At 41.1% G+C, this 15,476-nt stretch overlaps 1 protein-coding gene across 5 annotated transcripts; it reads right to left on the reverse strand.

Annotated features, from left to right (window-relative positions):
• Window positions 1-121: 121 nt before the first annotated feature.
• LOC126391015 (cyclin-dependent kinase 12-like) lies at window positions 122-14,464 on the reverse strand. 5 transcript variants are annotated; one of them, XM_050045580.1, is made up of 8 exons: window positions 14,292-14,464; window positions 12,603-13,278; window positions 12,411-12,512; window positions 6,863-7,410; window positions 6,611-6,754; window positions 3,442-4,962; window positions 1,888-1,971; window positions 122-480 (listed from the first exon to the last, which is right to left on the reverse strand). In XM_050045580.1, the coding sequence occupies exons 4-7, from the start codon at window positions 7,364-7,366 to the stop codon at window positions 1,897-1,899; spliced, it is 2,244 nt and encodes a 747-aa protein (XP_049901537.1). In that variant the 5' UTR covers window positions 7,367-7,410; window positions 12,411-12,512; window positions 12,603-13,278; window positions 14,292-14,464; the 3' UTR covers window positions 122-480; window positions 1,888-1,896. The 5 variants fall into 5 exon arrangements, with proteins under 5 accessions (XP_049901537.1, XP_049901538.1, XP_049901539.1 ...); XM_050045581.1 differs by lacking the exon at window positions 14,292-14,464 and adding an exon at window positions 13,919-14,261; XM_050045582.1 differs by lacking the exons at window positions 12,411-12,512; window positions 12,603-13,278; window positions 14,292-14,464 and adding an exon at window positions 7,861-7,973.
• Window positions 14,465-15,476: the final 1,012 nt, after the last annotated feature.

Raw genomic sequence — 15,476 nt, forward strand, 5'->3', positions numbered from 1 at the left:
TGAAAAATGAATTGGGGAGACAAATGCACATGACATGTTCCCTGCTTCCACCCCCTGAAATCTGCACCTGTGCCTGGACCTGACCATTCCTATGATTAAAAATGATATATTTACGACAAAGCCTGCAAAACATATTCTGTTTAATCAAATCTATACAGCACCAAGAGACAAAAGGCTAAATAGAAACAGAGTTATAAAGGGGTGACATTTACAGAAATATAGAACAGAAACAAGTAAAACCTGTCAGAACACAATCTGCAGACGAATGGCACAAAAATAATCTTTTGACAAACATAATATTTACTTGTTAGGGTTCGAAGATGATTCAGTTCATATCGGAAAATACAACTAAAACACTAAATGGTCCCTTAACACCATCAACTGCATGTGTAAATAATTCATGTTGAACATGAGGTCCAGATGGTCCGTCAGGGCTCACAGCAGGTTCAAATGATCAGACAATCCTGACACTCCACAGACCTACGAAAAAGAAAAACAAAGACAAGCACAGAGGACCAAATGACAGTTACTCAATCAGTTTCAAACATTTTCATTTCATTGTTATGGACTTTTAAAGGCAAACTCTAGTATTCTTCCTGTTGGAGCCAATATGGGTGTTTTTGTTTGCTGTCACACCACAAGGGGGCAGTCAATGTTCTTAGAATTGGTGATGGGTCACGTCAATCAATTAACACAGGTGTGGGGATCAGTGTGTTTGGACCACAGGAGGTGTTACGTTTCTTAACACAACACATAATGTTAAAACATAAGAAATTAGTCTAGTGAATAAATAGGTTTCTGTCAACTACCACCACCGAAGAACCAAAGAATACATTGCAAGAAAACACAAAGGTATGCGCGTGCAAGAAAACACTTAAGTGGTTCATTCATAGCAGTGGAAGCCGGCACTGGGCCAGTTTAGCCACTACACTTACACCTGGGCTCCATTTTCCGATGTGTTCTGATGTGAAACAGGCTCAAACATGTCAATTTACATCCATTAAAAGTGCTTGTTTTTGCCACTGACAGGCTCAGATTGTTATTATGAGTGGGTTACATTATGGAAAGGACCCTACAGAGAAATTTAACATTTTTTCCTAGCTTTCGCTTGTTCACAGTCACAGTTTGTTTTATGTCCGAGTCTCACTAACAACAAGTCTTGTTCTGTAATCTCATGAGAGGTGACATGTTGCAGGAACAAAATTTTGGACTCGCGAGTGAGAGTTGAAGAGAGGAGTGCCAGTAATAGTTTGTATTAGAGAACAGAATGTGAGTATTTTTCCAGTCTAAAAGATTTAGCTGATTTTGACAGTGTGAAAAAGTCTGCAAGATTTCAGAACAAGACTTCTCATCGAGCGACATTTGGACACAAAATGGATGCACACAAGCGAATCATACGGAAAAACGTTTCATTTCTCTGTCACGTAATTTCCATAATGTTGTTAGACACTTGTAATAAAAATCTGAGCCTGTCCGTGGCAAAAGCATGCACTTTCAATTGACGTAAATTGATGGGGCACACCTGCCCTGAGTAATTACACTGCAGCCTTTACTGCCGCCTCCAACTGCAGCGCTTTTCCCCCAATACTGGACCAGTTCCCCTTTAATTCTATATTTTTACAATATGATTTCAGTAAGGAAGAGAAAGATATTCTGTGACGTTTCGTTGGCTTGATTTTGTCTTTAGCCCTCAAAAGTAGCATAACAGTTTTTACAAAATACATGTTAAACTGGTATCATCACATATGGATACTGGGAAATTATCAGAGTTGAAAACTGGCTAACATGTCATCCGATGAGGGCTTACAAAACAGAAACAGTCCCAAGTAGGAACATTTGTCAACACAATGTAAAACCATCAGTTTTCTCACTCTTCAGCTTACTTACTTTAACCCGTCATTGGTCACTGGAGGTCAGAGAGTTCGCTGGCTGTGGGACTTTCTGCTTCACCTTCTGGTTAAATGCTTCAAGCTAAAAATAAAAGAATAACAGTGGTTGGAAAATGTAAAACTATTGTGACATTTTAATTTGTAGCATGATCGCTTGTCTCAAAACACAAGTGTCAACATACAAACACAGGATAAATGTTTCATCAATAGGTTGGCACAGTACTCCATGAGAAAATGCTAACGTGCTAACACAAAAGTTCTGTGTCTGAAAATGCTGAGAAAGCATCTAGGAACATTCTTAAGACACTGAGAAACCTCAGAGTAGGACTTGACAGTAACTTATAAAGCTTCCTACTGTACACTGTGACATCACTGATTTACACCACTGCAGAACAGTTGAATATATGATCACTTGTCATAGTTTTCTGAGAGATGCAATTTGAAATATCGATGGAAAAATCTGAAATGCTCAACATAGCACCACTTCTTTTAGGACAGGATTTACATGTATAGGTAAATTATAGATGATTTATTTAGGTATGTGTGCAATAATATGCCAAAATTAATAAATTGCATAACTATTGTGATCATATTAACCAAAAGGATATTTGCACGAGACTCTTAAGTAACAAGCCACACACATGAAGTAAATAATGAATGTATACATGTGATAAAAATTAAAAATTGTGAACTCGATCATTTGATTCTGCTGCGTGATATGTCCTAGTTAGCCCCATCCGTTGATTGCCCATGCCCATATTAGCGCTTCATTATGTGTGTATCGTGCATACTGCACAAACACACAGCCATAGTTTTGCAAACAGAGTCTTGGCACATCTCCACTGACTGTTTGTCTTCTTTTCCACAGTCCAACTCACCTTTTAAACACATCTACACTGTAATATAGGGGGCATATCTCTTAGAAACAGTCCTGTCATCAGTAATACAAATGTGTGATTCAATTAATAAAACAGTGAGTGAATGCAGCTTGATTTTTTCGTAACCTGATGCTGTGTGGTTGCAAAATTATTTTGCTTTGCTTTATTTGAGATGCTTGATTTACTTTTGCAGAAATTATAAATAATTGTTGGATGTGAAAAAAACAAATCATCACTGTTGTAAAGCTGCATTTTCCTTGTTGCTGGGAGGCTGCAAGGACTCTGGTTTTTGTGAAGAACGCATGCATTCTCTTTTGCATATCTCTCACAAAATTTGAGCATGTCTTATCTCAAAGCTGAACATCATCTCTTTCCCCCAACTCCTAACAGGGTCGGACACCTCTGTAGCTCTCCTTAATATTGTCCAAGGCAGGAGTGGTTTCCTATGTTAAGAAAGGTGATAACTGGCTTTTACTCCTGGTTCTGAAAGTAGGAAAAACATTTGCACCGATTTTTGGTCCAGGCCCTGATCCAAAAATAAAGTGTATCTCTTGTTGCTATCACTCAAATTTAATTGAAATCCGTCTTTGATATATCCCGGTCAAAACCTCGATAACCTAACTTCCAAAAATGAGATGCATTAAGGAAGCTGACAAAACTAATAATCCACTAACCGTTTTCCTCAGTTTTGCCTTTACTTCCTCCTCTGTTGGCGGCCGTTTCTCCTCCTCTGGCTGCTCGGCTTCAGGGTCACCTTCACTGTCACTGTCACTGAGCTGTGGAGCCTCCACAATCTCCACAGGATTTAGATTCTGCCTTGCCATTCTTTCTTGTATTTTTCGTTGTTTGATCATCTCTTTTCTCCTCGCCCACCGTGTGCGTTGCCTCTTCAAGCAGGTTTCTGGTTTCCCCTTCCTCTTATGGCCTTTTGTGAGTCCCTTTAGACAGCTTTCACTTGTCTGCTGCTTAGTGCTGATGACCTGCAGGCAGCGGGGGCCAGAGACGGACCCAGTTTGGCCTTCACTCGTAGACAGGTCTGGATTCACGAGTAAATTGAGGTCGTCTAGAATGCTCGGACGAGGGTAGATGAAGTGAGGTGCCACTACAGGGCGTGGATATTGATGGTAGGTGTTTTGTGGATAAGGAGAGCTGCTAGGGTAAGAGGGAGAAGCAATGGCACCCTGAGTATGTGTCGAGTAAGACTCTGTAGCATGGCTGTAAGTGCTGCTATGGTAGGCAGTATACTGGGAGTCCTGGGAAAAACTATAATCTGGATACGGAGGATAAGCAGCAGGCTGGGGATGTGGATACATTTGGTTCGGTGGGTATGGATGTTCATAAGTAGAGATCTTGTTCTCCCCGTACCTCTGTTCTTCTTTGCTGTGCTGGTTACTGTCTCTGCGGTTCAGTTCATCTCTGCTCCTGTCTCTCGAGCGGCTGCGCTCAGACCTTCGTTTCCTATCTCTGCTGCGGGAGCGAGACGGGCTGGGACTAAAGCTTCTAGACCTAGTCGACCTTGAGTAGGAGGAGGAGGAGGAAGAGGAGGAGTTACTGTAATGTCTTTGGGGGCCCCTCTGCTGACTCTCCTGCTCTCCTCTGCTGTTAGCGCTTGTGTCTTCATGCTTCTTCCCATACAGCCTCTCCTGAGTCCGGTCTGCGAGTTTACTCATCTCTTCCACTTCCAGGCTCAACCCCAGAGTCTTAAGGATGTTCTGGAGCTGTTCACTCTGCTCCTTCACCTTTGGTTTTTCATCTTCTTTCTTCGTCCTCTTCTTCCCCGCCAAGGGAGACCTGGATCGCCTACTGGAGCTAAAATCTCTTACATTCTTCTTCTCCTCTTCATCAGGTAGCGAATGTCTCTCATTGAGGGGTCGCTCTTGACTGGGCGGGTCAGTCGTCTTCTTTCCACTGTTGATCTGAGAGTGGCCCGGCAGCGAGGCTCCACAATTTGATTGCTGGTTCTCCTTCCTGAAGGGTGGATCTGACTTGTTCTCCACAGCAGATGGCTGAACGTTCAGGAGCTCTCCACCTAACGGAAGATCACTGTCATCGTTGACAATCCTACTGAGGAAGTCCATGTCCACGCCTTTGTTGAGCACGCTGAGGAAGCGCTGGAAACCCTCGTTGATGCCGCTGTCCTTTGTGGCTAGTGAAGTAATGCTTTGACTCGGGGAAGGCAGCGTGACGTCAGGGACCTGGGAAGGGTCAGATATACAGAAACGTTACTTTCTGTTTAAACATTAGTTCAATAAAACAAAAACTTATAGCAACCACACAACTTTTTTCATACTCCATACTGTCTTTACGTGGAGTACCAAAAGTCAAAATTACAGTCTGACAAGAACATCAACTCCTGAAAGCCTGCTTTAATCCACTTCCTTTATGAGTTTCTACCAAATGAGGATTTCATATCTTGACTACAGTATCAAATTACATTATGATATCAGGTATCATCCTCTATTTTGGTAACTTCGCTTATCAAATACTTATGATGTAGCTCAAATGTTTTTCTTTATGTTTTTCTGGAACCTATCTGTCAAAGTCTGGATTTCTGAGGCCTATATTAATATTTCAGAGTCTGATAATGACATTGTGGCTTTGACTTAAAGAGTCCCAGGGAACGGAAAATAATAATGAGAGGTGCTAAAAAACAAAATTGGGATGGCCGCAGGACAGAAGGTAGATGTAGGCTAAAAAAAAGCCAACTGTGATTAGACCACAACATTAATCTCTGACAAAGGTGCAAATGTTTTTCTGATCTTATGTAGCTATCACTCAAAGTACTTTACAACACAGCCAGACGATTTATCGGATCGGTTTGACGCTATTTAAAAACACAATGTTGGACTTACTGAGTTGAGCATAACAAAACAATTACTCCAGTATTATCTCAATATTCAATGTGTTTTATGAGTATAAAAACACACGGTATACAGTTAAACCATGTCTGTCAAATCCAATCATTTTTCTTGGGTTTTACTTAGAAAAGATCTTCTAATTTTCAGTAATGCCAATCTTATACTGTGACAGACTTTGGTATGTATAAGACTGTCTATTTCTGTTTCAACTACAACCAACCTGAAATTATGATCTTCTATGTTCATTCTCCTAAAAATAAATTTGATGACAAATTTGTCCTAAGACATGTGACTGTCTGAGTAATTATGAGTTAACCACATGGCCCACCCTGTCCAGCAGCCCTGGACAGGGTGTCCCTTGTCTCGCAACCAGTGTATTTTGGGAAAGGTCTCAGCCCCCAGCAGCCCTGGACAGGGTAAGTGAGTATCGAAAGGCCTTTTTTTTTTTAAATTGCCATCGCAATGTCAGGTTGCACAATATACACATTGCAAAAGACTGCAATACTGCACTCAGGAATTTTTTAATTGGTTGAAAATATCAGTTAAAATGCACTTTAAAACGTGACTATCATTCTTTTTAAATTGGTGCTTGTTCAATAAAAGAATTCTGGAAACATTTCCCTTTCATTTTTTTAATTCAACATGCCTTTTGTAGTATTTTAGTAGTATACTGAAAGCAGCAGAAAGGCAGAGCCATTAATTTATCACAAGTAATAACGTTATGATATTCAACAACGTTATCACGTATCTCATGTTTTCCTAATGTCATGCAGCCTTCGTATAAAAAAACATGGATGGATGGGTGTATTTGATGATTATTAAAATCTACTCAACTTTAAGATAACATACAAATTTCATGTGTGATTTTGTTTTTGGTCTTTTATTGTAGTTTTTGTATATTTTGAAATCTATGTATCTGATTATTAAATATAACATGAAGCTGGTGGCTATTTTCTACAAAGTAAAGGGCAAAAATATTACAAACCTCTCTGCTCTCTGGTAAAACACAAGGATCACTACATCTCTGCTTCATTAATGCCTTCACTCTGAGCTTCAGTGGATGGTTGTCCTGCAGCAAACCACCTTTGCTCAGGCTGGATGAGTTTATTCTCTCTCTGAGTGAGTGGACCTGAAAAAAGAGGCGGAAACACAGTATTCAGTATATTATCCAGGAAGCACTAGACAAACTGAAAAGCATTGTATGATTGATTATCTGATCTATCAATCTACAACTCACCTTTGAGAAAAAGCCAGGAGGATGACGCTGCCGCAAAATTTCATTCACCCTGTCTTTCAGAGATGCATGTTTGCATGTGGCTGATTGTTCATTATGGGGATAATCTGGAGGTGTCGTATTCCTCCCAAAAGGTTCAACTGTTTTCAGAGCAATAGAGGCTTTCTTCATCATTATCCGCTCCTCTATCTCTCTGAGCTCTTTCCGCTTCCTCGCCAGCTCTGGATCCTCTTCATCCATTTCAAGTGGTTCTCCATCTGGGTCCTCCACTTCTGGCTCCTTCATGTAGAAGTTATGCGGGGGAGGAGTGATCACCCTCCTTCCCACATTCACTCCCATCATGCTGCTGTGTGCTTCATCAACAGTGTGTCTTGAGTATTCACAGTAGGTGTCCCACTTATCATTAGTTCTTGGGGTGTTCTCCATGATGTTATTAACATCACTGGGGTGATGTGGGTGCAGATTTCTCTGTGGTGTTCTGTAAGCATCCCAGTCCAGTGGATTCATCCTTCAGCCAGCCTCTCTGTCGGTTTATGCAGCCAGTGCACTCCCTGTAAAGTGGAAACAATGTGAAGAAAGTATTGTTTAATCACAACAAACCTGTGTGCAGTCTGTTACTTTACTGACAACACAGTAACCTCGTCTAATGGAAAATATCACCTGCTTTTTGGACAAGCCTCCTTGTCGCGACCAACACATTTCTTGCAGTACCAAAGACTTTAACTCGGCTTAAATACTGGCTACTTCTGAGAGAAGACAAAGCGTGTCCTCTATGGCACGGTAACACGGTGTAATATGAGTGATTTGCCAAATTAAGACCGACCAGATAGCCAAACTGACATACGTTAACTGCTGTTTTTAGATAGCTTAGCTTGGCAGCTAACAGACTGTTTACAGCGGATCAAGCTATCATTTCCTGTGACGTATCACGGAAAAAGTGTTATTTTAAGGCTCATACTTCGCATAATGAAATACTTGAGTAATAAAATGACAAAACTGACCTTTAGTGAGCTTTAGAAACAAGCAACGACAACCGTTAGTGTTGAAAAATAGCTTCAACTGTAGGTGAGCGGCCAAGAATGCCCCTCACTGCTTCGGTGGTGTTGGAGTTGTTAACAACGCCACCTGCTGGACGGAGTAACGACACTGCAGTAATAATTCCTCATATTATTTCATGGGCCACATCAAATCCAGTTTGATCTCAAGTGGGCCAGACCAGTAAAACCATTGTATAATAACCTATAAATTAAACCTCAAAATTTGCACATCAAAATGTCCCTTTGTCTAAGATGTACAAATACATTATTTAACGTTTACCCATTTACAGAACAGATGAACAGCCTAGGATTTTTCAAGAACAAATGTAATTTCAACAAAATGTCAAATTTTTTCCACATTCAGTCAGTCTACTACTGACTGTCGTTATATGTGCATTTTTACATATATTTCTACTCCTGTGTAGTAATGCTGTCATCACCACACCACACTAAAGTGGAAGTTATTGAGGAAGCCGGTGAAGTTATCACTCGCCTTACAAACCATTTACAGATCAAAAGTGTTTGTTCTTAAGTCAGTGCCAAGCTGCCTTTGCTGAGCCCAATATATTTCTGCAATAGCCCGCAAACAGAAGTGGTGATCAGACTTCCTAAAATAAAATCAAAACAAAATCATAAAGTTCAGTAGAGTGGGTGTTTATTCATTGTCTCTGCAAAAGTACCAGATTTTGCAGAGGCAATGATCTCCTCTTCACCTGTTCGTCCCTCAGGCTCTAGCTTTTTTGGGGATTAGTCAAAGACTGAAGGCCAACAACATATGACTAGCATCTGCCATATTACAGACTAACTATTTAACCAATAAATCTGTTGATTAATCATTTGTTTCAGAAATCATTAGTCCTAATGTGAAGTCCAGTTTCTCCCCACACAGGTAACAAGGGTACAGGAGCAAACACTTCAGTGACACAGGTGTTAGATGACATGAAACAATCCTATGCCCACTTTTTGTAGACTGGTATGTATACAAACTATGTGCAGATAATTAGGGCTGGGTATCATTTTTTTTTAAAATTACAATACCAGTGCCAACACCAGTACCCTGTAGGTGATACAGATACCAGTAGGGTACTTCATTCAATACCATTTATCTCCTTCTTCATTCAACACCCATCATGTGAATGAAAGAATTCAGTTGCATAAAATGACCCCAGACGCCACAGCGTGTAGTACAGTCATACATTCCGATGTTTTGGTGCCAAAACTCGAATACGCTGAAATGAAAAATGAATACGCTACACTCAACCTCACTACAACACAGACAGTATGAACTGTAGCTTGTGTGGTGGTGGGCCAATCACACATTGCATTTTCTTAATGAATGCTTACACTGATTGGCTGTGAGCAAAACCGTACCAAGTCATTTTAAATAATAAAATGCATGTATCATTTGACTGAAGAGGTTTCAGTTCAGGTTTTCAATACCTTAAAAAAGGTGCTGAGTACCAATATCTAGCCCTACAGCTAATAGTTGCAACGCTTGATCAGCCAGCTTGATATAAAATTGGTCCCTGAGATTGTAGAAATAGATGTATGAAATGAAACCTACTATCTGCTAACCATTTTTCAAACCTCACTTAAGTGTTTTCCAACTGTCTGATCAATTATACTCTGATGTTGCAGTCGTCCGTACCATGTAGCAGTTCAGTAACTGAATGTACTGTGCAGCCTGCCGAGCAGCATCATTTCAACTTCTGTGCATGTCAGTCCCATCAAATATTTACTTCGTCTGAGAATATTTTCTTCACGATATAGTCAAAAAAATGGCGCAAATAAACAACTCTTAGTCATCCATGTAGGAACACTGTGTTTAATATTATGCTATTCAAATATTTACAAAATCATTTTCTGCATGTGTACACAAAAAAGAAAACATGTGAATCTGACAAACAGAGAAGCTTCAGTGTAGAGCACATTTGTGGTTGTGTGTTGGCCAAAACCCTAATTCATTAGGATTAAAGCCTGTTATCTCCAAAAAAAACCTCTATGGACAATTATGATTTCAACAAAAATTACAATTAATCAAATGGTGGTGTTCAAACAAAATCAAGAAGACAAAGTTTTCAGAAAAGAATAAACACTTTCTTCACACTGCACTGTGTTTTTCTTTAGCATGACATTGTGCTATAGCTATAAGAACAGACCAAGCAACGGACAGAGCTCCAACACTACATGTGTTTGTCAATTTACTTGTCTGTTAATTTTTGCCTTGCTTTTTGTTGCTGCTGGACAGATTGCTTGCGAATGTTTAATGTTTATTTTCTCCTACGTGATGTTCAAATTTGTGTTTTAGGGTTAAAACTGAACTTCATCAGTTTTTAACCAGTGCAACTGTCTTCATCCAGGTTGTTTGGTTTCAATGACCTGCAAACAGCGGGGTCTTGACGGTGTTTTTTTTTGCGTGGTGTTCAGAGGCTGAATTGTGTTAATACCTGGAAGGTTAAAAAGGGGTGGATTACTCATGGGTTGTGGGAGTAAGGTCCTTGTTTGAGCAAGTACTGCTGGGAAGATGTTCAAAGGTGGGACGTGGGGGTAAGGGAAGAAGGGAGGCGGGCGAGGCAGAAAAAGCCTGGGTCCAAGGTGGGGCAAATTAGGAGGCAGAGCTGGAGGTAGAGCTGGAGGCAGAGCTGGGTATGGCAGCAGCGGATGGTTTACTGGAGAGTAGGCCGGCATAACAGGTGTGGGAGATGACTGTGATAACGTGTATGTGGAATTTTGAGAAAACGCTTGACATGTAGCCATGCTTTCCTGGGTGTATGTTTCACATGTCTCACTCTCCTGAAATGTGCTGTTACTGCTGCTATGCAGTCCATACTCAACAGCTTCATGTACCTGTACTTGGCGTACCTCTGCTGCCTCCCTCTGAGCACTGTATGAGTCTCTTTTCTTGTAGTAGTCCTGATTTAACGGACTGACACTAGATCTGCTTGATGATGATGATCTACTTTGCCGTCTTGGTGAAAACACCTGCCTTATGTCCCTTTCCTTGCTTCCTCTGCGATGCCGGCCAACATCACTATCCTTCTTTCCGTATAACCGTTCCTGGATCCGATGTGACATTTGGCCCAGTTCCTCGAATCCTAAATTCATGCCAATGGCCTGCAAAACATCCTGCATCTGCCTGTGTTTGTGCTCATCTTCAGGTGTCAGTGTTATCTTTTCCACCACTGTGGGAGACCTGGATCTACTGTTGGAGCTGAAGTGGCTTTGTTCTGCGTCACCCCTTTGCAGAGGCTTTTCATCAGACAGAGACAGAGAGTGCCCCTTTGGGCTAGAGGACCTGTGACGAGGCTGTGAAGAAGCCGGTCTCTGGTATTCCTTGCTCTCACTCCAGTGGCTGGTACTTTGGTGGCTTCCCTGTTGCCTCTCAGTGTAACTGGGAGACCAAGGACGATTAATGTTCCTGGATGAAATTGGAGAACGTGGTCGATCATCCACTTCCATAGAGGACCGAGTCACAATCTTGGTGAGCGTGGCGACATTCACACCCTTGTTGAGCACCTCAAGGAAACGCTGGAAACCCACAGCTGACTTTTGCTCAGGAACAGCAGCGCTTTGGTTGTTGACATCACTCTCGAAAGACTGATGGGAAACAAATAGAAGTAACCACAGTTTATGGAACAACTCTCTGCAGTCTTTGGCCCTGTTTATACCTGGGATTATTGTTCGTCTTGGGCAATCGGACCAAAAGACTGTGATCCAATCACTCAAACCACTTGCTGAGGTGATCTGAGACATATTTGACCACATATCTTTTGTAGTGTAAACACTAATGCATCCTAATGTGTCCCTGATAAGGACTACATCATCAGCGCAGGATGTGGTGGTTGGTGACAGCCAACACTATAACTTGCCCAATTTACATCGAGTTACACAAAGTGTGACTGCGTAATGTAGTTGACTGTCCATTATTTTTCCCAATGGAAGGAGATGCTTGGAGGGAAAGTGTTTTTATCGGCCAGTTATGATTGGTTGCCTTTCATGCTAGCTCTTAGCATCTTAGTAATTAGACCAAATCAAAACAATGACACGCGCTGTTTTTCTACTGCTGTGTCCAGTATTGCACATGCCATATTTGTCGCTCCATGGTGAATCTGACTGGTGTAAAGTTCGGGCTACAGAGAAACCACATGGACACCAGATACTGTGACTGGTCAGCTTGAGCTGCTGCTTGTGCTCCCAGTAAACACTGTTGATGGTTAAGACAACAGGGAGGAAAGTTTGAGAAAGCCTTCTGACTATGATTGTCACTTACACTTTGGCTATGCAATGATTAGACAGCTCACCAATTTTCTCCAGTAGCTTTACAAATTTGTGTTTTGTGATCCAGTTAGAAAAGACATTTTCAGTGAAGACATTCTCGTTGACAAGCTCCACTTCAAAGTGAACAAAATGATTATTTGGGGTATATTATGAACACACATCATCCAAGGGAATCTGCCCGCACCTCCTGCTTTAGATAAACGTAGTCCCAATTGTCACATCTGAAATAAACCCACCTGTCCACTAGATCCATTCACTGGAAACCTTCTTCTATTTTGACGATAATCTTCATGATCTGTGATGGAGCTGTCAGTCCTCTCTCTGGGTTTGGCATAACTCTGTTTGATATGGAGGAAAATTTTAGTAAAATGCACTACAAATAAACCCACAATCTTTACACAACACTAACACAAAGTTTTGTGACTAACCTTCATAGAGTGTGATTGTGTCCGCTCTTGTGAGCAGTCTCGGCTCCTTTCATCAACATCTCTATCTTTGTGATATCTAGATGACTGTCTGAAACTTAAATCATCATGTTGTTGCCTAGAGGTGAATTCTTCGTGCCGATACCTGTGTCTGGAGTCTTGAGGTTTTTTCCTGTATTTGAAATCCTCCTCTTGTGATAGTGAATGCTTAAAATCCTTGGATACATGTGCACGTGGAAAACTGTCTGGTGACTGTCTGTTTGTTTTATCTTCAGGCTCACGCCTGTATCTGTAATCATCTTTATCATCCTCTGTATACCTTCGCCTTTTCCGATCAGAGTTACCCCAGTCAGGTGAAGAATTGCGTCTCCTCACTGAGCTCTTTCCATCTCTGCTCCAGTCTCTGTTCAATGAGTCTTTGCCGTACGGCATCTTAGGCGAGTCACTGTACTCTCTACTTCTCCTTGTCCTCTCTGCTCTACACTGTCCATCCCCACCATATTTTTGATAGGAATCCTGCAGTATATCTCTGTGAGGTTCACGCCGTTCTTCCCATCTGTCATCATAGTCATCCCACTGCCTTGAACTTCTATCACTGTAGTGCCGCTTGTGGCTGTGCTCGGACCTGCTTGACTGCATCATCTCACAGCAACCCAAGCAGCGGAGTGGACGTCAAAGCCTGCAGTAACAAATGAAGAAGAAGATTTGCTTTAAAATCATGAGGCAGAGCTCCAGAAGATTGATAAGACAAATCTTGATCATAGCTATTTAACAATTTCTTATCTCGCATGGATTTATTTTACAAACAGGCCACAGAGGACCCACGGGAGACTCATTGTAGTCTGATTCAAACTTGACAACATAAATATGCTAAATGGGTTCTTTTGTATTTCCTGTTGGGATGTTTTGCGGTGTATGTGGATGACATAAGCTGACAGGATGTAGACATGGACCCAAGCTGTTGCCTAGCAATTAAATCCCAGTGATACAGTCTAAACACTAATTGTAAAAGTAGGTGTTAGTGATCACTGGCAGTGAAAACCCTCACTTGCCCTTGTCACTCGCTAAGTTAGACAGAAAAATCTTGCACATGAAGGCGTCAGAAAAAATCATATCGTGTACCTAAGCACATAAAATATGATGTGATGATCAGACCACAGGGAGAATATCTTAAATATTTCCAGACAGCGTATATTGATGCAGGAACATTAGCTACATCGATGGCAGGAGTCTCACACAGTGTGCTATCATGGACAAGCTAACGGTGCAGATTTTTCACTCACTCTTAGAAACCAGAGACGTATTATCAGTAAACTCACCTGCGGTACAATGTTTACGACATATCACACAATAAAGTAGCACCACGCTATCACTGTGAGGTTAGTGGTGGCCTCTATCTCTGTACCTGGCTAACGTTAGCTGTTAACATTAGCTAGCTAGCTCTACTGGCTGTTTGCTAGTAGGTCGGCTTCAAAGTAGCATAGTATATCTTGCTAGTTAGCTTTAGCTAGTACGAAAACACGAAACTCACGATAAATTGTCATCTAAAAACAAAATATTTGCTCTAGCTGCCCTCTCCTCGGCCTTATGTTCAGACAGAACAGCTGCAAGGGAAGCTAAGAAGGTGCAGAGGACAGTGTTTGGTTAGCAATAATCACAGTGGGCTCGGATGACAACCAAGCGCTACATTACCTTTTCCGTTGGACGACTCCACTTTCTTTAAGGGGGGGGGGGGGTCAGGGTGGGTGCTGAAATTAGGATTGGCAATTTGTTTAAATCGTAACAACAACACAAGTTAGCAGTTAGTTTAAATATATTTTGCTGGCGCGGTGCACCCTGCGCCTCATCACAGAGCTGCTGACACGATCAGTAACGAAAGCATTTAAATGACCGCCCCCTCCTGGATGGAGTGTGAACAACCGGATGCTTCGTCTTCTTTGGGGTTCTTCTTCTACTATCAGTGGTTCCTAACCTTTCTCCTGAGGGGACCTCCAGACTAAGTGACTTATTGATTTGCTATACCTCAGTGCAATCTGCAGGGCAGTTAGTTGCCAGCTCATCATTTATTTAGGCTATTTGTTTTTTTGTTCTTGTTTTGTATTTCTTGAAATTGCCTGATCTTATTTGCTTGCATCCTGCATTGTTTTACATGAATGAAATTAAAAATCACCCATGTAAAACACTTTGTGACTTTGTTTTGAAAAGCGCTTTATAAATCAAGTTGTTCAGTAGTAGTAGTAGTAGTAGTAGTATATTTAATGGATATTTCATAATATATTCAGTGCATAACAGTGACAATACAGAACAGCAGATAAACTGTACAATTAACTGCAGATAGTTTGTGTAAAGCCATCTGTTTGGATGAATTTAGAGTAGTTTATTTCCTGTAAATATTTAATCAGAGATGACTCTCCTAAAATTTGTAGGAATTTAATACAATTCTCTATTTTGTACATATTTGTTCTTTTTACCAATCGTGTTACTTGTGCATTGTTTTATTAGTTCTTTGGTTGTCTTAATTGCGTATTTTTGTAATGCAGGACAATGCTGTTTAGCAGAGAGTGAAGGCTCTGTGAGTAAAGTATATTAATGAATAATCTGCCCTTAAAAAAACTTAAAGCTTAAAAAAAGCAATTTCATCTTCTCCTTCATTGGAATCAATATAGTGCTGGGATACAGGCCTGCTAAATTTAGTCATTTACTTATTTATTCTAAAAGTTTTCTCACACCTTTTAAAATCAAGAAGGACCCGAAACCTCCTGTGATGCTTTGGTGACTCCTTAGGGGGGTCGGGACCCCCAGGTTGGGATCCAATGTTCTACATCCATGATAGCTGGGAGCTGCATCCCATTCATCTATGCATTCATGGGTGGATTA

The sequence above is a fragment of the Epinephelus moara genome, chromosome 5 (genome assembly GCF_006386435.1).
Source record: "Epinephelus moara isolate mb chromosome 5, YSFRI_EMoa_1.0, whole genome shotgun sequence".
Lineage (NCBI taxonomy): Eukaryota > Metazoa > Chordata > Actinopteri > Perciformes > Serranidae > Epinephelus > Epinephelus moara.